General features: G+C 40.9%; 1 protein-coding gene across 2 annotated transcripts in view; it reads left to right on the top strand.

Moving 5' to 3' along the window:
* WDR19 (WD repeat domain 19) overlaps positions 1-22,211 on the top strand; it is a 47,917-nt gene extending 25,706 nt beyond the window's left edge. The window contains exons 24-37 of one of the 2 annotated variants that reach the window (XM_063457877.1): positions 599-682; positions 1,155-1,301; positions 2,446-2,570; positions 3,080-3,192; positions 4,112-4,180; positions 7,883-7,960; positions 8,827-8,923; positions 10,240-10,364; positions 10,870-10,951; positions 11,465-11,615; positions 11,736-11,859; positions 13,492-13,568; positions 20,850-20,978; positions 22,151-22,211. In XM_063457877.1, the coding sequence (XP_063313947.1) occupies positions 599-682; positions 1,155-1,301; positions 2,446-2,570; positions 3,080-3,192; positions 4,112-4,180; positions 7,883-7,960; positions 8,827-8,923; positions 10,240-10,364; positions 10,870-10,951; positions 11,465-11,615; positions 11,736-11,859; positions 13,492-13,568; positions 20,850-20,964 (1,387 nt within the window). In that variant the 3' untranslated portion in view covers positions 20,965-20,978; positions 22,151-22,211. Of the gene's footprint in view, positions 1-598; positions 683-1,154; positions 1,302-2,445; positions 2,571-3,079; positions 3,193-4,111; positions 4,181-7,882; positions 7,961-8,826; positions 8,924-10,239; positions 10,365-10,869; positions 10,952-11,464; positions 11,616-11,735; positions 11,860-13,491; positions 13,569-20,849; positions 20,979-22,089 lie in introns of both variants that reach the window. The other variant, XM_063457876.1, reaches the window with a different exon arrangement.
* The last annotated feature ends 2,637 nt before the right edge of the window (positions 22,212-24,848 follow it).

A 24,848-nucleotide genomic window follows, 5' to 3' on the forward strand; every position in this document is an offset into this window, starting at 1 on the left:
TTAATGAATAGATTAAATTCCCGTTCGGATGTCCAGGTGTTTCACTGGGCATGTGCGGGAATCTCACAGTCTGTGTAGTGTGGGCAGATGACGTGTCCCACAGGGACTTCACCTACCTACACAAAGATGGCGGCGCCCTGAATAAAGATTGGGGCAGAAAATAAATATTTAAAAAGAGGTAATATGGGGGGCTTAGGGGCATTTGGGGGTGACTAAGGGGTCAATTGGATGTAGTGGAGGCGGGAGGGGGGGTTAAAAAAACAAAAAACGGGATTCGGCATGACAGTGCCGCTTTAATACACGAGTATTGAGAACTCCCATCCTGAACACCTGCATAATCTCACTCGAGGAACATGTAAACCTACTTAGAGAATTCTTCATTTACAGAGTACTTTTATTTTAGTACAAGTGCATCCAACTCTTGTTTTAAATGTTTATTTGTTTTTTTTAAACTGAGGTGAAATGTTTGGTGCTTAGCATCTTCTAGTCAATATATGTATTTCTTGGTCGTGAGGGATGAGCTGCTGTATAGCAGATAGGAAGTTTATACATTTTTGTTTTCTGCATGCCGTTTTGTGATGATGTAATTTACTTCCAGGGCAAAAGTTGGAGAGCTGCTTCCCAACGTGTCTTCTCCCAAGATCCACTTACAGTACGCAAAGGCAAAGGAAGCTGATGGAAGGTGAGGAAATGCTATCCAAAAACCAGGATATTCGTGTTGGAGGGTGTCATACTCCACAAACTGCTGCGATGTATACAACTGTCTCGTGTATATAACCTGCAGCTCTGTTAGCAAGCCATTCTGTGAAATTCACTCATCTTTCAGCGCTGAGTCTAGGAATGGGGCATGGTCCATCCCTCCTATACATAGCATTGGATTAGATCCAAATGAACAAGTTAGATTCCATCCACACAATGTCTTTATTTATTTTTATACCAATTAGGTTCCTTTTATTGTTTCTCTTTAAAATAAAATTAAAAAAAATATGAAAAAGCAAAAGAAATCCTATACAACATTATCCAGACAATCACTACTCTAAAGTATAACATATATATGTTGGGGAGCCGAGTTGTGACAAGTGACGGCTTAATGTGTTCCTATAGTGTGGGAACTTAATGTGTTTTATATAGTAGGGATCATATTTCTCTTCTAGATATAAGGAGGCTGTCATCGCTTATGAAAATGCCAGAGACTGGGATAATGTGATTCGAATCTATCTGGACCACTTGAATAATCCTGAGAAGGCTGTAGGCATTGTGAAAGAGACACAGTCACTTGAGGGAGCAAAGATGGTAGCCAGGTGAGTTTAATGATGGACGTTGCTAATGGGATTTGCAGTGCATGAACTTGGACTCACTGTGAACAATCTGCAGTGTTTTTCTTGGACATATTGGATTAATGCCTAAAATATGATGGTGGCATCTATCTGTAACCTAGTAATCTGTGATCTACCAATGGTCCCTTCCAGCCAGATTCAGGCTGCGAATGGCAGAGTACTCTGGGTTACATATTATTATGGCATCCATTGCCTCTCATTGCATATAGTGCCATACAGTGAGGGAGTCACAATAGTTATCCGTGCCCGTGTAAACACATGCAGAAAGGATCTTCCCTCTGTTTTAAACGTATGTTAACATGGCAGGTGTCATTGTGAAAATGTAGTGGCATCAACATTGTGTCCACCAGGGACCAGAAATTCTTACTAGAATGGTGAATGCCCTCTGCTTTCAACAAAAATAGCAGTTAGAAGAAAATCTAAGTCTTGAAATTGTGCAGGCTAAGTGTTACTTCTAATTTAATTGATTTATGATTTAGTACAAAAGTAGAATTTCTACTATAGAAAACGTTATACTTACTAGGAAAAAATGCATGCAATGCTAATAATTTGATTCTTTTTAAAGCGGCACTGTCATAAAAAAAAGGGATTTGGCCATGACAATGCTGCTTTAAGCTTACTGTGCTTACTGTTTGTTTTAAGTGAATGTGTAATGAATCTAGTGAATATTTAAACAGATCATTTACAAAGTGCATTCATAATGTGTTTGTGTGTAATGAGAGATGTATATTTATACTATAAATGGTTGATAAGATTTAGATAAAATAATTTTGCTGTAATTTCCGGTCTTTGCTAGTTTTGAGGCACGTTAGTATATTTGTATATCATGTAGATCTAGGTTATCTCTTCCAACATGAGGTCTACAAGTTCCAAATGCTCAGCATTTATCCAATAGGAAAAGGTGTGAGCCTGACACTACAGAGCATTTTGGGAATTGTATTTCTGTAATACACTGGTGAGCAAGGATTTGGTTCTCATTAACCATATTGTATTCAGGAACTGTATACTCTCATAGCAAACCGATCTCCATGTTAACTGTTGTGCATTTTCCTGATCATATATTTCTGCAGAGAACTCTACTCACAGCTTTTTGTTTTCCTCTAATAAGGTTTTTCCTTCGTCTTGGTGACTATGGGTCAGCTATCCAGTTTCTGGTTCTGTCCAAATGCAACGATGAAGCATTCCAGCTGGCTCAGCAGCACAACCAGATGGAGATTTATGCGGATGTTATCAGTAAGCGTGTTTCTACATTATACTGGCATCTAAACTACTCGGTAGCCGGCAAGCATTTCTTCATCAGCTGCATAAAAACATTAGCAATCCTTAGCTGGGGCAATAGTTTATATGGATAATGCATAAAAAAATAAAAACCGTATTCACCTGTGAAGTGTCCCTCACCGCATTGCTTAGTGGGTCTTAGCCTGCAGCTATAGTATAGTTTATCCCAGAGTTAGAGGACTACTGTGAACTCCCTGTGTCCATGGAGTTATGAGAACGCAGCGCTTTTACCCCCGTCGCTATATATGCAAAATGTGTCAGAGACCGCTGCCAATCTCATGTGCTGTTTTAAGTGTCAATCCTCATAGTTTCATACCTCCCTATTTTAATTGACATTTGTTCTTTTGAATGGAAACTCATCATTATCCCAGTAAAACTCCCCTAATGCTGTTCACAGTCTGTTATTTTCCCAAATAATATAATTCAAAGTAAACTATCATATTGCTGAATGTTCTTTTCTTCAGGCTCTGAGAATACCAGTAATGAAGATTACCAAAGTATAGCTTTATATTTCGAAGGAGAAAAGAAGTATTTCCAAGCAGGGAAGTTCTTCTTACTTTGTGGCCAACATGCACGCGTAAGTGAATGTCTTAATGTGTAACAATGCAATCTAAATAATGTATCTCCAGTATGTATGAGCACGGCTGGGGAACGTGGGCTTAAAGATCCACTAGAACCAAGTGTTAGAAATAAACCCCTTTCCCTATATTGGAGTCCAGGTGTCACAGGCATGTCTGGGCCAAAATAGAGGAAGATGGGTAATTTTATCTTACAGTGCTTGGTTTCGAGAAGAGCAATACTCTTGTTAGTTTAGAGCAGGGGTGCCCAGAAGGTAGATCCACAGATGTTGTAGAACTACAACTCCCATGATGCTTTGCATGCTGTTATAATGCTTTTAGAATGACAAAGCATCATGGGAGTTTTAGTTCTACAACATCTGGGGATCTACATTTTGGGCACCCCTGGTTAAGAGTGCACATTCCTTAAATCCCTGTGACCGAAAAGTTGAATACAAACCTCAGGTATTTGAATGGTAATGTCCCCTAGCTATCAATGGGATTACTGCTATTCAGTTACGGATGTAAGTTTATCTCTTGTAATAGCATTTAGCCCTTATAAAATTCCTAACATCTCGCATGTTCCTCCAATACATATACTGATTGCTTGTTTTTGTGATGCTTCAGATGTAGCCCTTATTCTCACCCTATGGATGTGGATCTAAAAGCGTTTTCCCCATAAATTTCTGTGACTGTGAAAGGTTGGATGCAATGAGATATACATAACTCTGGTAATTGAATGGTAATGTCCCGTAGCTATCAATGGGATTACTGCTATTCAGTTATAGCTTGTTTTTGTGATGCTTCAGATGTAGCCCTTATTCTCACCCTATGGATGTGGATCTAAAAGCAGTTTTCCCATAAAATCTATTCTGCGTGGTTAAATAGGATGGACCTTCTTAGGCTGTTACTGTTTCTAAACCCCTTTCTCTGTTTCAGGCACTGAAGCACTTCTTAAAATGCTCAAACACTGAGGAAGACATGGCAATAGAAATGGCTATTGAAACCGTGAGTAAATGGGATTCACATAGAAGGGGACATATGGATAGTAATATACAATAACATCTAAAGCATTGTTTTATATCAAATAAATGTAAAATATAATGTTTGGGTGTCATTGCTTTTAACATGTTTTTTTTTTTTTTCTTTATTTGATTTGAGATGATTAGCTTGGCTTTCTGAGTATTCATAGTTTGAGTTTTGGATGTGTTTTTTTTTTTTTTTTTTATATATATAATTAATTTATCAATCAGAATTTGTTTTATAATTAAGAATTATAGTAAGATATTTGCAAAATCTCTAATTTCTTGCTGTATCTTGTCCTATCTCGCTTGCTCTATTTATCTATCTCTGTAAACAGTGAAAGGGAAATATTATCGGGAATGTTCACTAAACTCCTAATTGTAGATAATTGAAATACTAAAATGTAAAATTAGCTGGTTTTTAAAAAGAATTTTCAACAAAGCTACTGCCACAGTTCGGCTATTTTTTACTTTTATTTTTTTTCTTTGTTTTTTAGTTCACTACAATTTGGAGTTTAAAGGACCACTATAGTGCCAGGAAAACACTAGTTTTCCTGGCACTATAGTGCCCTGAGGGTGCCCCCACCCTCAGGGACCCCCTCCTGCTGGTCTCTGGAGAGAGGAAGGGGTTAAACACTTGCCTTTCTCCAGCGTCGGGCGGGGAGCTTTCCTCCTCTCCTCCTTCCTCGCGACGTAATCGGCTGAATGCGCATGCGCGCATTCAGCCGGTCGCATAGGAAAGCATTTACAATGCTTTCCTATGGACGCTGGTGTCTTCTCACTGTGATTTTCACGGTGAGAAGCACGCAAGCGCCTCTAGCGGCTGTCAATGAGACAGCCACTAGAGGCTCTGGAGCCTGGATTAACCCTCAGTATAAACATAGCAGTTTCTCTGAAACTGCTATGTTTATAAAAAAAAAAAGGGTTAATCCTAGAGGGACCTGGCACCCAGACCACCTCATTAAGCTGAAGTGGTCTGGGTGCCTAGAGTGGTCCTTTAATGAATAAGGAGCCAAATCTAAAATCTTAAGTTAATTCCATAGGATTTGGCATCATGTTTATGCCTATGTTTCCCTGTTAAAGGGCATTCAATAGATTTTCGCCTCATATCCATGTTCTATTTTCCTCCACGATTCCTCAAGATTTTAACGTGCTGAGAATACAGGGATATGAATATGAGGCTAAAACCAGACAATAAATCAAATGCAGTTATGGTAATTCCCAGTGTGTTCCTTTAAATAATCACTGCGCATATTAACAGAAACATTGGAGACTTGAATTCAACACCTGATAGCACTTTAAATGTAAACCAATAAAAAAGACTTGTTACCGTATATACTCGAGTATAAGCCGACCCGAATATAAGCCGAGGCCCCTAATTTTACCCCAAAAAACTGGGAAAACGTATTGACTCGAGTATAAGACTAGGGTGGGAAATGCAGCAGCTACTGGTAAATTTCTAAATAAAATTAGATCCTCAAAAAATTATATTAATTGAATATTTATTTACAGTGTGTGTATATAATGAATGCAGTGTGTGCGTAAGAATGCAGTGTGTGCGTATGAATGCAGTGTGTATGAGTGCAGTGTGCAGATGAGTGCAGTGCGTGTATGAGTGCAGTGCATGAGTGCAGTGCGTGTATGAATGCAGTGTGTGAGTGCAGTGTGTGTGTATAAGTGCAGTGTGTGTGCGTATATATTAATTGCATATTTATTTTCAGTGTGTGTATATAATGAATGCAGTGTGTGTGTATGAGTGCAGTGTGTATGAGTGTAGTGCGTGTATGAGTGTAGTGCGTGTATGAGTGTAGTGCGTGTATGAGTGTAGTGCGTGTATGAGTGTAGTGCGTGTATGAGTGTAGTGCGTGTATGAGTGTAGCGCGTGTATGAGTGTAGCGCGTGTATGAGTGTAGCGCGTGTATGAGTGTAGCGCGTGTATGAGTGTAGCGCGTGTATGAGTGTAGCGCGTGTATGAGTGTAGCGCGTGTATGAGTGTAGCGCGTGTATGAGTGCAGCGCGTGTATGAGTGCAGCGCGTGTATGAGTGCAGTGCGTGTATGAGTGCAGTGCGTGTATGAGTGCAGTGCGTGTATGAGTGCAGTGCGTGTATGAGTGCAGTGCGTGTATGAGTGCAGTGCGTGTATGAGTGCAGTGCGTGTATGAGTGCAGTGCGTGTATGAGTGCAGTGCGTGTATGAGTGCAGTGCGTGTATGAGTGCAGTGCGTGTATGAGTGCAGTGCGTGTATGAGTGCAGTGCGTGTATGAGTGCAGTGCGTGTATGAGTGCAGTGCGTGTATGAGTGCAGTGCGTGTATGAGTGCAGTGCGTGTATGAGTGCAGTGCGTGTATGAGTGCAGTGCGTGTATGAGTGCAGTGCGTGTATGAGTGCAGTGCGTGTATGAGTGCAGTGCGTGTGTGTGTATGAGTGCAGTGCGTGTGTGTGTATGAGTGCAGTGTGTGTGTGTGTATGAGTGCAGTGTGAGTGCAGTGTGTGTGTGTATGAGTGCAGTGTGTGTGCGTATATATTAATTGAATATTTATTTCCAGTGTGTGTATATAATGAATGCAGTGTGTGTGTATGAGTGCAGTGTGTGTGTATGAGTGCAGTGTGTGTGAGAATGCAGTGTGTGTGAGTGCAGTGTGTGTATATGAATGAAGTGTGAGTGTGTGATGCAGTGTGTGTTTGTGTAGGTGTTGGTGGGGGTGGGGGTGGGCATTTGATATATTATTAATTATAATTTTTTTTTATTTTTATTATATTATTATTATTTTTATTATTATTATTTATTATTTATTATTATTATCTTTTTTTTTCGTCCCCCCTCCCTGCTTGCTAGCTGGCCAGGGAGGGGGGCTCCTTCCCTGGTGGTCCAGTGTCATTGGCAGTTCAGTGGGGGGAGAGGGGTGCTGGCAGAGCTGTACTTACCTTTCCTGCAGCTCCTGTCAGCTCTCTCCTCCTCCGCGCGGTCTGTGCAGCTCCCTCTGTCAGCTCCCAGTGTAAGTCTCGCGAGAGCCGCGGCTCTCGCGAGACTTACACTGGGAGCTGACCGAGGTGCTGAACGGACGGCGCGGAGGAGGAGAGAGCTGACAGGAGCTGCAGGAAAGGTAAGTACAGCTCTGCCAGCCCCCCTCTCCCCCCAGTCTGTATTATGGCAATGCAAATTGCCATAATACAGACTATGACTCGAGTATAAGCCGAGTTGGGGTTTTTCAGCACAAAAAATGTGCTGAAAAACTCGGCTTATACTCGAGTATATACGGTAATTAACCAATAGCTCATAAATCTGTGCAAAATGTTTACACATGAGAACGACCTCTGACCCCGACCTGATGTCATTTGGAAGCAACATCACCAAACCTATATAAACAATTCTGATTCACCAATTAAAGCAAATAACGTACAAATATTCGCTGTTAGTCGTTAACAAACTTAACTTAGTGAAATTGATAACACAACCAAAACGTATACTTTATACCAGAAATGTCTGCTGTGCGTAAATAAACATGTGGTGACTTTTGACACAACAGTTTAATGACGCACATCACTTGTTACCATATGAAAGAGGCAAACAAGCAGGTCTAAGAATGCTTTTGAATTCTGTGTTTTCTATATCACTACAATTGTTATATAGTCATTTCTGTTTATGTATTTCTGCCATACTCTGATATCTGATGCATTTATCTCAATAGGTTGGGCAGGCGAAAGAGCAGCTTTTAACCAATCAACTCATAGACTATCTGATGGGTGAGAGCGATGGCATGCCAAAGGTACTACTCCTAAAATGTACCTACCATTTCTAAACAATAGAATAAGTCTGTATGTTGTTTTTTCCTGTACAATCTTTTACTAGTTTACTAATGGAATAAATGCTAGATGGGTTTGTATTGTTCTAATGTAAGTAATACCGACAAGATGCTTTATTTAATATACAAGATAGTCTAATTCTTATGTTGCTCTTATTTTAAGCCACAGTTGTTAAATATATAAATACAAATACGCGATCAGCAACATATAAAGCACATTCCTTGAACAAGCAGTCTTAACTGCATAAAGCCACTAATCTATACAGCGGCTTTAGTTTATATATGTACATATAATATAGTACTTTAGGTGCGCCTTTGGCATCAAGTCGGTGAGCATTATAGATTGGACTATTTCAGTACATTATAAAACTGGGTTAGGATACACTTAAAGTGACCCTCTAAGCAACTGAACTTGTCTTTATGAGAAATAAAAAGTGTTTACATCTAGCTGCTCTCACTGAGCCACTAGAAACTCTTCCTGCTGTGTTCTTGCAGTCTTTGAAGAAGTTTGGTGTCTTCATTCTCTGTATGTAGACATCAATTGCTCCCCATTGAATGCATTGAGCTAATTCATCTCTATGAGGAGATGATGAATGTCGCGCATGCGCACTAGCCCCCAAATGTTACCCTATGGGGAAACATTGTATTTTGTATTGCGCCTCTAGCTGTTAGTCGTTAACAGCCAATGTCACAGGCATCATCCGTTGCAGTATGCCTGCTGCCATCAGCTGTAATGGAGGACATCCTTGCATCATATCCTGTGCAATTAGGATAAGTTACTATGGTTCGTGGAGTGTCCCTTTATTTAAACAGTATTTTTTTCTATGCAGGATGCAAAGTACCTGTTCCGCCTGTATATGGCATTGAAGCAATATAGAGAGGCAGCCAGGACTGCAATTATAATTGCCAGAGAGGAACAATCCGCAGGTACGTGTGTGCGTGTGTGTATGATGTCCAATAACTGTACTTTATAGTGTTTCCAGCTAAAAGCATTGTTGGTATATGATATTAATAGGGTTATTCACTGAAATGGGAATTGTTAAATATTCAGTTTTAAAATGTAAATAGCTTGTACATTTTTTCAAGTTACCTGTTTTCAGATTTTATGGTTCACTTTAAATTCACACTTTTGCCAATAAGTATATATATATATATATATATGTGTGTGTGTGTGTGTGTGTGTATATATATATATATATACACACACACACACACACACACGCGCGCGCGCGCAAAAGTGTTAGAGAGAGCATAAACATGAAAAAATAAATAGTTTCTAACCTGACCAATTATTTTTTCCTTTGGAATGGTGAGAGCCCACGACCCGTAATAAAGTCCCTCCAAACCAGAGGAGACAGAAACATCCGTAATGCAATTCTTTAGCATGCTTTTCCCTTTCTAACCCTACCATTACAATTCTCAGTTCTACATCAGAAAAATATGGAAGAACGACACCATCCCAACTACATTGTTTAAATGATATACTGGTGAAAGTGGAGGATTACCAAGGCAGAGCCTCAAGGCTCAGTCCTACACACCCTAGGTTGATATAGATAGCGCAAAGTGACACAGAATCTGGCATTTACCTAAGGTGCTTTTGGTTGCCTTCAACAGAGAAGATATTTTCCATTTGTAGCTCAAGCTCAGCCATCCACAATCGGCATCAACCCAAGGGATCCTGATGACGAGACATTATGACAACCAGCAAAAGTAGTGGACGTCATATGTTGCCAGGCAGGGGACCAGTGTCACATACGTCAAATAGGGAAAGGCTAGAGAGGGAGGAGCGAGATGAAGTATTCCATTATGGGTGATTTTTTTACCTCTTCTGGTGGGAGGGACAATTATCCCATTTGTCACAAATCATGATTTTGCCAACCAAAGAAGGAAAACTATTTTAAAGAATATAAGGAAATAAAAGGAGCAATTTAGAAGATTATGGAAATGGGAGAGTAGTGTTTCAAATGAAGTTCTGTAATGCTAATGAAGCAGAGAATAATTAGTCTACAACTTGTTTAATGATTTCTTTCAGATGTAAGAATGCTTTTTATTAGTGTATGATACCATTATATTAATATATATAACAATATTAAAATTGTAAAGCACAAATGTAGAAAAATATTTTTTTCAAGATCTTTATGTGAACATCCATAGCATGTAACGTTTTTAAAGTGTTTTACTATAACCATGTAATAGTTTCAGTAACAATAAAACAGCAATAATTCACTTTTTCGAATAACCAGGTAATTATCGCAATGCACATGATGTCCTATTCAGCATGTACACCGAGCTGAGAACACACAAAATTAAGATCCCAACTGAAATGGCTACAAATCTGATGATCTTGCACAGCTATATTTTAGTCAAGGTATTTTAATCCACTGTATGGATAATATCCTAATCTGTATTGTTATTATTGTAGTGAATAATATCAAATCCATTCATACTGTTATATCTAAAGCTGTAATTTCCATGAAGATCCCAATTCAAATGAACATATTACAGTGGCTGTCACGTTGGGGTGTTTGCATATTTGAAAGACTCCAAAGGTGACCTTTCAGCTTGGTTTGTGATAGCCTTAGAGGTGAAGGTTAGGGGTGCTATACTTGCCGAGAGTTATGTCCCTCATTATTCCTGCTTTCTTGTACACGTGTGAGACCACTTTGTTTATATTTTCACTAATACCCACCTCACTGATATACCTGTGTTGTCCTTCTGTAGAATTCGTTGGCTGAGTGCGTGAAATGATGCAATATTAACGGTCATGTAACTGCACTGTTTTAATCTTTTTGCACAAGTCCTCTGTATTTGATTATTCATTAAAGGTTACAGTGCTTTCATTCTAAATAGTTGTCCTAATGTTTCTGCTTCAGATCCATGTAAAACGTGGAGACCACATGAAAGGTGCTCGTATGCTGATACGTGTGGCCAACAACATCAGTAAATTCCCTTCCCGTGAGTATTCTGTGTTCTACATTGCGCAGTGTAGAAAAACTGATATTCATTGCATTTCGATTTAATTATGATCATCACTTATTGTTCTCAAACTGTTAAACTACAATATTAATGTTTATTTAAGTCTAACCTTTTATTTTCTACGTCTGATCTTTTTATGTTTATTTTTTTTTCTTTTCCTTTTTTTTTTGCGTCAGCTGTAACTTTTTGTCCAAATGGAACTTACTGGCTCACGCCTATTGGAATAAAAAGTGTATGGTGTGCCAAACTAATATAACTGTAAACTGTTTATTGATTTTTTTTTTTTTTAAATGGATTCTCAAATGTTTATCAATTAATATAGCTTATAGACCGAATAATATATACCGTAATTACTTATTAGTACAAAAAGAGCAAAGGACCCTATCTGTGGACTTGAGTCTAACCATTGCAGCATCTGTGTATGTTTTACTGTTCGTGCTTGGTGTCACTCTTTCTGTGTGTCATTTTATACATTTGGTTTTCTTTGCGCAGATGTTGTCCCAATCCTTACATCCACAGTTATTGAGTGTCATAGAGCTGGCCTTAAAAACTCTGCCTTTAGTTTTGCCTCCATGCTCATGAGACCGGAGTATCGAAACAAAATAGACATCAAGTACAAGAAGAAGATTGAGGCAATGGTTAGGTGAGCTGCATTTCCGCTATTTTTAAATAAATACAACAAATATATACGTTTTTTGTTTAGGAGGTGGAGCTTGCTTACATAGTCTTTGACCATAAACGTGCTTTGTGTATATATTGCTAGGCGACCAGATAACACAGAGGTTGAAGAAGAAACCAGTCCTTGTCCTTTCTGTGGTTTTCAGCTCCCAGAATGTGAACTTCTGTGTCCTGGCTGCAAGAATAACCTCCCATACTGCATTGCAACAGTGAGTGCCTTTTGTTCATTAGTTATTATTTGGTAACTAGGTCTGGTATTTCAGAACCCATGTGCTATACCATTGTGGTGCAGAATGGGCTAATGTGCAAAGCATCCCAGTAGATTTAGGATTTTTCCAGTTGTTGCTCAAAGCAAGAGTTTAAAGAGACATTATAGGCACCAAAACAACTCTAGCTTAATGAAGCAGTTTTGGTGTATAGATCTTGCCCCTGTAGTCTCACTGCTCAATTATCTGCTCCAAAACCTTGGCTGCTTGAACGACGAGTACACTTTAAGCTGCTAGTTTTATCCTGTCTGGGGAAGAGTCTTGCAAGCAGTAATAATAATAGGAATAGTCTCATAATACAGATCTTTGGAAATGAAAATCCAAACAAAAATATGGCCAAATGTTATACCTTGATAAGATCATCTCCTAAAATTAAAACAGATAAAGAGTTGGGAACAAGAATGCAATTTAAAAATAGATCTATTAGAATGGGGCAATATGTTGACACAAGTTAAAAAAAAATATCCATAATACGATTCTATTTGAGACACGCTATAAAATATGCTATCGGTGGTATTTGGTACCCAGCACATTAAATAGAATCGATCAAAGGGAGTCCAACCTATGTTGGAGATGCGGGTCAGAAGCTGGTAGTTTTATACATATATGGTGGAACTGCAAAATAATGAAAAAATATGGGTGGAAGTCTTTAGAAAATTGTATATTTGGGATAAAATTTGGATAGAACAATCCCCAATCACTGCTCTACTTCATTTACATTGGCCTGATCTTTGTCTATACCAACAATATTTAGTTAACCATGCTTTTGTAGCAGTATAAATATTAATAGCCAGAAAATGGAAAAATCCCACAGCAATTGAGTATAAAAATTGGGAAAACCAACTGGCCTTACAGCTTAAGAACGAGAACATTATTTAGAACTAAGGAGAATTTACGAAAATATGAAATGATTAAAAATGGTTTAAAATTGTTAGAAAGGAATCAGTAGCTCCCATAGACTATAACCTAGGGCTTTATCATAATGAATGGTTAAATACAGATACATAATCAAGGTAACATATCTAAGCTGTTTTCTCATCCCACTATGTCTTTGTTTATGTGCGATGTTTAAAAGTATGTATAATTGGGAATTTGTATGTTATGTCGTAAGAAGTATATTTCTATTTTTATATGAGATATATGTATGTTATATGTTAAAAATCAAATAAAGAAATGTTAAAAAAAAAAAAAAAAAGCTGCTAGTTTTATAGAAAGGCCATTAAGTACTTTACGGTGTCCCGGCTTTTTAACGATCACCCAGCATAATTTAAAAGATAAAATATCTATGAATTCTGCTCATCAAATTGCCATAGCTTAAACCTTATTTAAAAAAGTTTCTTTGCAATATCAGCCCATTTACAACTAAATAAATTATAAATATGGCTTCTATGAATGTCTGCATGCAGATATCCATTGCAGTCAGTACCTTGCTAGAGGCACAGGAAGAAACATTTATATATGGATTTATTTCTCACCTGCATGTTTTGTGCAGGACAGGTTCACTTGAAAGTTTAAAATATGTTTAAATACATGCCCTCTGTGCCTTTTACATCCTGATGGTGTTATTTTTTTCAGGGTCGTCACATGGTTAAGGAAGACTGGTGTGCTTGCCCACATTGTGATTTTTCAGCCATATACACAGAATACAAAATGTAAGTACAGGGCACTGGGATTGACAGACTAGTAGATTAACTCACAGGGTTTGCTTTTTCCCTCAGAAAATGTTGGTGGATTCTCAACGATTTATTGCTCTGACTGCTTATACTCTGCATGCAGGCCATAGACATACTGTCAAACAGGTCTAATTCTATGGTTATCAAATCAATATTAAAAATAACCACCTTCTTGTAAGTCAGCAAGAGTATAAATTAGACTGGAAACTCTATTGTACAAGCTGGCGTTGATTATTTAAAGGGACACTATTGTCACCTGAACAACTTTTGCTTAATGAAGCAGTTTTGGTGTATAGAACATGCCCCTGCAGCCTCACTGCTCAATCCTCTGCCATTTAGGAGTTAAATGCCTTTGTTTATGAACCCTAGTCACACCTCCCTGCATGTGACTTGCACAGCTTTCCATAAACACTTCCTGTAAAGAGAGCCCTATTTAGGCTTTCTTTATTGCAAGTTCTGTTTAATTAAGATTTTCTTATCCCCTGCTATGTTAATAGCTTGCTAGACCCTGCAAGAGCCTCCTGTATGTGATTAAAGTTCAATTTAGAGATTGAGATACAATTATTTAAGGTAATTTACATATTTTTGAAAGTGAAACCAAATTTTTTTTTCCATGCAGGCTCTGTCAATCATAGCCAGGGGAGGTGTGGCTAGGGCTGCATAAACAGAAACAAAGTGATTTAACTCCTAAATGACAGTGCATTGAGCAGTGAAATTGCGGGGGAATGATCTATACACTAAAACTGCTTGATTTAGCTAAAGTAATTTAGGTGACTATAGTGTCTCTTTAAAAAAAAATTGTAGATTATGCTAACGTAGTGTACTTATAATCTTAATTTTAATAATGACAGGAGGCGAGTTTTTTGCATGACTTTCTTTACTCATGCTTCCAGCAGCACAAGTCAATCATTAAAACTTTAAACCAATCATAACAGTGCATAACCATATAAATAGCCTTGTATGTCACATGATTTCCTCTTTCTTTGGTGACAGACTAGTCCATGTATTGTCTCGAAACAACAACAAAAAAGTTCGTAAACATAAAATAGTCCAAACTTGTTCCATGGTAGTTTCAAACTGATAACTCATAACGGTATTGGAACTTGATTCGATAACTTCCACAGCTGATGTGTCTTATCCGGAATCCATAACTGTCATCATGCTGCAAAAAACAGAAACGAGTGTAAGAGGATGGAAGTAGACTTATGTCCACATGATATCATCGTTACCGTGTCTATCCATACCTAGTATCATAAATGTTAATCTGATATGTACTATCTAGAATACCATAATACAGTCTATCCTCATCTATAAACCATTAACTAATACCATACAATATACGGTTATTACCTCAAACTTTATCCCTATTCTCTTGATAAACTATAATAGTCATAACTGATCTATAAAACGTTGACATAAGACAACCCATAGAAACGGGAGTGGAGGGTGGGAAAATACTCGCCTCCTGTCATTATTAAAATTAAGATTATAAGTACACTACGTTAGCATAATCTACAATTTTATTACATGACAGGAGGCTTCATATTTTGCATTTTTAAAGCTGAGGTAATAGAGAGAAAGATGCGTGTGTGGTTTGACGAAAATAAAATAACCGGAAAGTATCTTCCCGTGTCCAGTCCGCGGAACGTAATATATCCGCTAGGGATGCTCCCGCCGAGAACGCTCGCGATGCGGCTGCGCCCCTGACCGAGTGGGCTCCGAAACCCGTTTCTACACCCGCTAAGGATAGGATCCAACGTACCCATCGCGCCAGTGTAGTGGTGGTAACCGGTTTATAAGGTTTGGTGTATGACACCAACAGTTGACCTCTGTTAAAAGCACGAAGGTTTGCTGTAACCTCCACGTAACGAGTAAGTGTGGAAACTACACATAAACGGGGAACCGTAGGAAAAAAGGGATAAAATATAGATGTCGAATTAGTTTTAGTTCTTCTAGACACCGTGAAGGTAACCCCTTCCGGTGTTATAGAGAAACCGTTCACGTCGAACGCTCGTACGTCCGAGACTCGTCGAAAAGAGACCAAACATAGTAGCAAGGTGAGTTTGGCCGACAGCTGCCGTAGGGATAAGTCTACGTTGTCTGGCCAATTCCTAAGTAAACTGAGGACCACCTCTACGTCCCACATATGATTATACTTAGGTTCCGGTGGTCTGGATAGTCTGATGCCTCGTAGAAGGCGACATACCAAAGGATCCTGACCTACCGAAGAACCCTGTATTGGCACGTGTGCCGCTGAAATTGCTGATCTTGCCACATTAATGGAACGATAGGATTTTCCCTCCGTGAAGAGGTTTGACAAATAATTCACCACTGTGGGAATAGGTGCTGTAAAGGGATCACAGTCTCTTCCCACACACCAGCGGGTCCATGTATTCCATGCTGATATGTAACTGCGTCGGGTACCTGGTGCCCAGGAATCCCATAAAAGGTCTTTAGCTGATTGCGATAGACCTTCGACGGACCAGGTTCCCCTGAAAGACTCCAAGCTACCAGTTCCAGATTCTCTTGTAGTATTAGTGGATGCGGTTCCCCTTGCGGGTCTGTCAATAGAAAGGGGAACGATGGTAGGAGTAGGGGATGGTCCTGTGTTAGGGCTAACAATTCCGGAAACCACGCCTGGCTCCTCCATAATGGTGTGATGAGTACCATCGAGATCTTGGTCGCTCTGATGCGATGGATCACTCTCGCTATCATCGCAAATGGTGGGAATGCGTACGCTCCCTTCGGGGGCCACTGTTGTAGGAAAGCATCCACCGCTTCGCATTGAGGGTCCGGCAGCCAGCTGTAATATCTCGGTAGCTGTGTATTCGTCCGCGACGCGAACAGGTCCACGATCAGTGGTCCCCTGATGTCTTTCACTGCTGAAAATATCGACGTGTCCAGTCGCCAGTCGCTGCCGTCTCTCCAGTGTCGAGAGAACCAATCTGCCGTGATATTGTTGATTCCCGGTAGGTATTCCGCCTTGATTGAAATGTTGCGGGGAATACAAAATTGGTATATCTCTTTCGTCGCCTCTGTCAGGTTTTTTGACCGAGCTCCCCCCAGGCGATTTATGTATTGGACTGCTGAAATGTTGTCCATACGTAGTAAGATGCAGCAGTTCGTCATCTCCTTGGCCAGACTGCGAATCGCAAATGATCCCGCGATCAGTTCCAGACAGTTGATGTGGAGACCCTGTTCCTCTTGGGACCATGGACCTCCTGTGGATGTGTGGGCGCAGTGGGCTCCCCAGCCCCAAAGGCTCGCGTCCGACTCCAATACAAAGTCCGGGTTCTTCCCGAAGATGGCTTTGCCGTTCCAGGCTTCCATGTGGAGTAGCCACCATCGAAGTTCCGTCCGAGCTTCTGTGGAGACGGGAATCCAGTGGTCGTATGTGAGTCCTGCTCGTAGGTAGTGAGCCTTCAGTCTCTGCATGGCCCGATAATGGAGCGGGCCCGGGAAGATCGCCTGTATTGACGAGGATAGTAGGCCTACTATCCTCGCTAGTAGTCTGAGAGGTATGGTGTCCCTCCTGAGTATGCGTCGGATTTCCTTGCGAATGGCCGCTATCTTGGATGCGGGGAGGCGTAGAACTACCGATTTGGAGTCTATCTCGAACCCGAGGAACTGAACTATCTGTGATGGTGTCAATGCTGATTTTTCTCTGTTCACTACAAATCCTAGTGATTCCAGAAAGTGCATGGTAAATCTCGTCTGAGATTGAATTCTGGATTTTGATTCGCAGAAGATCAACAGATCGTCCAGGTAAATGAGGCAACGTATGCCCCTTCCTCTCAGATGTGCCATGACTGGTTTGAGGAGTTTCGTAAAACACCATGGCGCCGAGCTTAGTCCGAATGGGAGACATGTGAATTGACACGGGCGGCCCTTCCAGATGAACCGGAGAAAAGGTCGACTCTCTCTTGCCATGGGGACCGACAGGTATGCGTCTTTTAAGTCTAGACGTGTGAACCAGTCGTGTTCTTTCAATAGGTCCCTCAGGAGGTGAATACCCTCCATTTTGAAGTGGCGATAAGCCACAAATCCATTGAGTTCTCGTAGGTTGATAACTGGACGATAGTCTCCCGTCTTCTTCCTGACTACGAACATGTTGCTGAAGTAACCTTGGTCGTCTGCGGCGAATTCCACCGCTCCTTTCGCGAATAGGGCTCTTATCTCCGTGTCTATGATGCGTATCTGAGTCTCTGACGCCCGTATGGGTCGTGGTCGTCTGGTCTGGTATGGTGTCTGTGTGAATTCTATCACGTATCCTCTCACGGTCTGAAGGATCCATGCGTCTGTGGAGATGTGTTCCCATTCCTGTGGAAAAAGGGACAGTCTGCCAGCAGTTAAACCAGAATGACATAACGGAAGACAGTTCGTGCTCACCTGAGTTGAATCGTCCCCGTCCTCTGCTCCGAGTGCCTCTGGTACGGAAGGATCCCCGTGTGAATGTGGCTCTTGTTGATGGGAAGAACTGTTGAGCCGCGTATGGACGGCTGGGGCCTGATGGCCAGAAGCGGCTGGTGGCTCGACCCCTCTGCCGACCAGCCCTGCCAAAAACACTCCGATTTGTTGGAGGGGTCCGAAAGACCTGTCTGATGGAGGATTGGGCCTTATTTAAAGTAGTAAATAGGCCGACGTGCTTCTTTAGTTCCGCCAGGAAGGGTTCTCCAAAGAGTAGTCCATCTGCCCGAGGACCTAGTTCCTTCTTTCCCAGATCCAAGAGTTTGGTGTCTATCTTCAATAGAGCTGCCTTACGCCTTTCTGCGCACATGGCGGCGTTTGAATTTCCTAGGAGACAGATCGCTCGCTGTGCCCATTCTCTGATATCGTGCGCATCGAGGGGTGTCCCCTGAGTAAGCGCCAGGTCAGCGAAGTATAGTATCTTCGCCAGCGGGCCTATCATGTCTAGCATTTTGTCTTGGACCGACTTCATGCCTTTTTCAACTCCCTTTCGTGGGTCTCTGCCCGACCGGGACATAAACACCCCTACTGTGGTGTCAAACTCTGGTGTGATGGCAATTTTGTCAGGCAGTACGGGGCGCGGGCATTCTGCTTTAAGCTTAGCCCGGACTTCCTTATCCATTGGCTTCCGTAGCCAGAAATGTACAAATTGTGTCAAATGGTCCGGCAGGTTCCATTCGGACGATCTGGGGTGTCGAATCTGGCGAGGGTCGAACATGGGGTTGCCCGTCTCGTCTAGGAACACCCCGTCTTCGTCTATGTTTGTTTTGTGGGAACCCATGTTGCCGGAGTGGCTTGCCCATTCCTGACTCTGGCTGAACTCTCCGCTTTCCTGCGGTATGTCCTGCCAATCCTCCTCCTCATCCGAGGGTGAGTTCTCAGCCCTCCATTCGTCCATTATTTCCAACAACGGAGGTGATGATGGTCCCTCCTCCCCTGAAGAGGGGTCTTGTGTAGGGGAGTGATCCAGGTGTCTTGACTGGCGGTTCCGTTTACGCAGACTTCCTCCCTCGTATCTTGGGAGATTCCCACTGGAGCCCTTCCAGTGGCGTTTGGACGCCGCTGTCTCTGGCTTACGTTGTGTCGGATCTTTATCCTCCCTTTTTGATGGAGGTCTGGTGTCCGCCGCCTCCGGCGGTGACTGGGTTATCATCTTGGCCAGTGCCTTTTCCACCGATGCTGACACTGCAGCATTGATCATTGCCTGGAAGTCTACTGCTGATGTTGGGGTAGTGTCCGACATTATGTCTGTTTGTTCTTTCCTGTCTGTGGGGAGACAGAGTATACGTCAGTGCGTATATGGTTACACAGTGGCTTCCACGTACAACTGGGGTTCACCCAGGTACCCTGTCTTAACAGTCACTAGGGTTGTGCCTAGTGTATTATAGAGGGTTCAGCCTCTTAGTGACCGGGGTGTACGGTCAGTAATGGTGGGACGGAGCCCGGTATTGGTCGGGACGGAGCCCGGGTAATGGTCGGGACGGAGCCCGGGTAATGGTCGGGTCGGAGCCCGGGTAATGGTCGGGTCGGAGCCCGGGTAATGGTCGGGACGGAGCCCGGTAATGTGAGGTATCGAAGACCTCAGTACGCTTGTAATGAATTCACCCTTTTAAGTAACTTGTGGAAGGTATTGCCACTGTGAGTTGCGAGGATCACCCCAGTTGTACTATGGAGGTGCCGCATACAATAAAGCGTACTTGTATTTATTTATTTCTTTATTATTATTATTGTCATATTCATTTATTAATTTAATCAGTGTTTCCATCTGTGTGTGCACCCCTGTGAACATCCATTTCATTTGTATTGCAGCCTGAGCCTGATGGGAGTTATCCAGCTGGCTAAGTTTGTCAGCATATAGATCCACAGTGCAGTCTTTCCAGCCCAGCACTGTGACCACTTCCATTTACTTTCCAATCATTAGCCTGTGTAAACCTTTACACCAATATATATATGAGCTTGGCAAAACGTTAGGAAGATTATGTGTGTGTGCCAGTTCGTGGGAATCACGAACTGGCGAAACCAAGATGGCCGCCGAGGATCTCGCGAGATCCAAGATGGCCGCCGTTCGCGCGCAAATTTTGCCGTGCGGTCTGCGATCGCGGTCCGCGATCGTGGACCGACGGTATCGGATGGCACCCCCCCCCGTGCCCCCCACCCACCCTTCAGTACCCTGGGACTAGTGAGAGCTGGCGGTTCCGCGCGATCGCGGTAAAACGCCGCGAATCGCGTGAGACCGACAGGCAGAGATGCCAGGGAAAACTGGGTTCAAAACAGTAAAACGGTTAGGTGATAAAACATATATATAAGGGTAGGGGGGCAATCAGAATAAAGGGGGTTAACAGATACAGTATAGTGGCCCAAAGAATTAAAAGGGGCCACAAGGTAAAAACTTGCATAAATTGAAATAAGTAGAGAGCTAATACTCTGACCTGTGTCCTGGCTGGAAGCAGCAAAGAAAGAGGAAATCATGTGACATACAAGGCTATTTATATGGTTATGCACTGTTATGATTGGTTTAAAGTTTTAATGATTGACTTGTGCTGCTGGAAGCATGAGTAAAGAAAGTCATGCAAAATATGAAGCCTCCTGTCATGTAATAAAATTATGTATATCTTGTCGGTTGATAAATATTCTGGACTGCCATAAACAATGTTTACAAAAAAAAAATCTAAATGCTGGTTACTACCTACTACTACTAATTATGCCACAAATAGACTTGAATAGGTCTGCTTGGAGTATGTGCTTCTAGCAATGAGAATCGAATGTACGGTCATGTTTGCTAACTCTCTGCAGGTTGCTGGACTCTGAAACGACATGCCCCATGTGCTCAGAGAGAGTAACAGCTAGTCAGCTGAAAAGAGTGAATGACTGCTCATCATATCTTCAACAGGATCAGGAGGAACCGTAAAACACTTGGTCACGGTAAGCGGACAATGAGGTTTTCCACAAAAATAGAGATTAACATTTTTATATTAATCACAGAAAAGTGATGTAATCACTGCTGTACATTCTAATAAACGATGGGACAAGGTACCGAGTTAAATCATATTATGGGAAACAAGAGACCTAAACAAAAGTAAAAGCTAATAATCTTACCTTGTTTGCTGGAGGGCTGGTGAGAGCACACCTACAACAGTGCTTAACATCAACCGGCTGACAGGTAGTTGTGGCAGGGATGTTAATAGTCTACAAAGCCTTCCTGTTTAACTTTGGCACAAAAGCGCAGAGATCACATTACACAGCACGTAACGCGTCACGATCTCTAGGTGGAATGCATTGCAACTGGTACATGTGGTCCACCCAAAGGACCTCCAAGCAGTGTGCCTGTGCGCACGCACAACACTTGGCACACGACTTACCTGCGCTGAATAGGGGAGAGCCAGGCCCCACTGGCAGAGCTGCTCTCCCAGACAAACGGAGCCCTCCCCGCCTGCAAAACAAAAAGGAAGTCCTAGTATGTTTTTGTTTTCATACAGTTCTGCCTGACTTTTCTACTGAAAGAAATAGTGTAATCCCTCTTGTTGCACTGTTTCTAATTCAGACTAAAAAATCATTTATTTTATCATGCTTTTCTCATCGAGGACTCGTAATCATTTGTAAATCTGATTGAACTCTAAAATACTCACTGTTATATAAAATGATGAAAGATTAAGTTGCTCCTGCCAGGAATAGAACCTGCAACATTGAGATAGCAGCAGGTTTCCCAGATGCACATCAAGTATTATTCAAAATCAGCTCCAGCATTAACAGGAGTAAGAAGAGAAAGAAAGTGGAAAATGAAGCTTCCCCTTTGTTCTATTGCTGTTTTAGTAGAGCAGGACTCCACACAGGAATGAAGATTATTGGATACAAATGTTTTTTTATCTCACTATTTCACTCTATGAATGCAATGTATAAGTGTTACATAATGTTATACGGTGCAGTGGAAATTTAGAGTGAGTTTCAGATTTTTGGTTAAAACAGCCATATTTTGTGTATATGACATTATGCAAACTATTTTCCATCATTTTAAATTTGCTCTTTATTTTCACAGGGAATATCACATCTTTCAGAGAAACGGATTTCTGATCTGTCGTTTGTATCTTCCTCTCTAGATCTTACCTTAGAATGCAACGCTGGAATATATATCAATATTCTTTGAAAAAAAAGTTACAGAATTGTGTATATATATTTTTTTAAATGACTTTGTAATTTATTATATTTCCCAAATGCTTTATGTATTCTGCATAAAAAGTTGCTAATAAATTGAATATAGCACACACATCCCAGATGTCAACTAATTCTAAAGCACCACCTACAGGCTAGTTTATTTATTCATTTCTAACGTGTCAACATATTCTGCAGCGTTGTACAATTAGGGGAGAACATACAATATACACAGACCAATACAAAAGGTAAAGAGGGCCCTGTCTGTGTGCTGCGATCTTGCCATTGAAGCGTGTTTTTTTTATTTGTTTGTAAAAATAAAAAAAAGTTATATGGCCTACATGCTTTCAATCTATGATGGGGATTTGAGGCAGTTAAAAAATAGTTGCAGCTACTAGTAAAAGGGATGAGCATGTAATTGAGTTCAAACAGCTAGAGGAGCGTGCTATAAATTTAGTAGGAACTTGGATTTTTGGTTCTGAGTGTGTGTGAATTGAGGGCCAAGGAATGGTGGAGATGAGACAGTTCTATAAGGGTATTTACAGCCAGGAGTTGAAGAGATTGGAAAGAAAGGGGTGGGTAGAGCAAACAATTGTTGTATACAATTGAAAAGTTTAGCAAAGATAATATGGTAACAATGGTAGAATAAAGGAGATGGAGTCTCTTCCAAGCTTCAGCCAGTACCAGAATGTTGCAGGGAGAGGAGCGATGAAGAGATTCAATATTGCTGGAATCTCAGTGTTTGAAGAGAGTCCAAAATATATATATATATTTTTAATTACACACGCTATATTTTCAAGTGATGCAATGCACACTAAAAATAAGGGGCAATAAGCCTAGCTGAGTATATGTCTTCCCTGGACAGGTTAGACATATTGGGCCTCCCACTGGCCAAGAATAGGTACTGCATCAAAATAACTAGTTTTCTGGCAGCTCGATGCCTATTGTATGGTCGGTTGCTACAGAGTACAGCTAACTATAGGTATGCATTGTATTGGCCATATTGTAATTAAATGCATTTGAATAGAAAATACAAATGAAGTCCACCCATTTTGACCACTCCCGGTTGGAGTCTTTGTATCGGAGTGTTTAAGTTCCATAGTATAACAAGTTTCTCTGTTTGCTTGGACACACAATGTCATTGGATGTACTTAATATCACCCGACCTGTATTGAAACTACATGGCTCTTTCCATCTGCATAGATTTTTTTTTTTTTGACCAACTGAAAATAAAGATGGTCAATAAAATACTATACCTTAGTCATCATTAAACAGAATGGAAAGTGTATGAAAGGATAAGTCACCTCCAACATAAGCCATGAAAAGGATTGCTCTAATTATTACCCCAGTTAACACAATCCACCTCACAAATAAACCAACATAGCGTATAACTGTGTATATAAGCAGATAAGAATTGCGTTCACAAGTGACCACTCACACTTTTACTGAAGTTTGCAAGCCTTGAATATTTATTTCTTTTCAGGATGAGAATTCCAAATCTTCTATCTGGGTTAGAATCTCCATAGATGCATTTAGATATATGTGCTCAAGAAAGGAAATATGGTAAAAACAAGGTGCACATTCAGAGTAAAGTACAAAATTGAGTTTTTAATAACTTACATCAAGATATAAAATCATCAGTGTAGTCCCTCTATATCACCACCAGGGGTCCTACGCGTTTCATCCAACAAAACAGGACTTCCTCAGGGATTTGTGTGGTGTATAATCAGCAAATACAAATGAACATAAAATAAATGTTTTTGCTTATATTGTGTGGAAGACAAGAGGAAGTCTTTGGGGATATTGTTGGAAACCTCACCCTATGCACTCTGCTGATATAAATTGAGCACTTATTACACTGTGGTGGGTGCACACACACATTGTTTCCTTTTAACACAATCCACCTCCCTGATTCTGAGCTGCAGAATGTTTCTTCTCTGTATTTACTAAATAACAGACAGAAGTGAATGCTTAAACAGCAATTGCCACACTGTGTAGAGATTTATACGGGGAATCAACAAGAAGAATAAGGGTAGAATTGGACTAAAAAGATCCACTTTATGTACATAAGTTATGCATACTATACACATCACCTACAATTCCACCCACCCCAAAGTATCCGCTTCTGCAATAGTTTTTTATATGCCTTAAGTAATGTCTCAATAATCTGGGAGTATCTATTTGACTGCTCTACATGCAAGTCAAGTATTGCAGCTCCCAGTCAACCTAAAAGTATGGATCAGACACCGAATTCACATCATGAAATCAGAGAGACCAAACCAAGAGGAACATATTTAAACCTACATCACCAATAACCATCTCAGTTCTCCATCACCTTCCAGTCCAGGGACTCCTAGCCAAGTCCAAAACCTTGGATTTTAAATTATTTTTATATAACCTATTCAAAATCAGAGTATGTATCAACTGAAACTGAGAATCAGATTTTAGATAGAGGATTTGATTGGAAGGTGGTCACCAAAGGTGGCAGTGAATAGCAACTCAGATCCCAAGAGATCTTATGAAACTTAGAGCCGCCTACCAATGATATTAACCATCTTCTAAATGAGTGTCTTACATGAACAAGGGTTGAGAACAGAGAGATTGGTAGGTCCTATTTTCCCCTGTTTATAAGTCTAACAGTAACTT

The sequence above is a fragment of the Pelobates fuscus genome, chromosome 6, assembly GCF_036172605.1.
Source record: "Pelobates fuscus isolate aPelFus1 chromosome 6, aPelFus1.pri, whole genome shotgun sequence".
Lineage (NCBI taxonomy): Eukaryota > Metazoa > Chordata > Amphibia > Anura > Pelobatidae > Pelobates > Pelobates fuscus.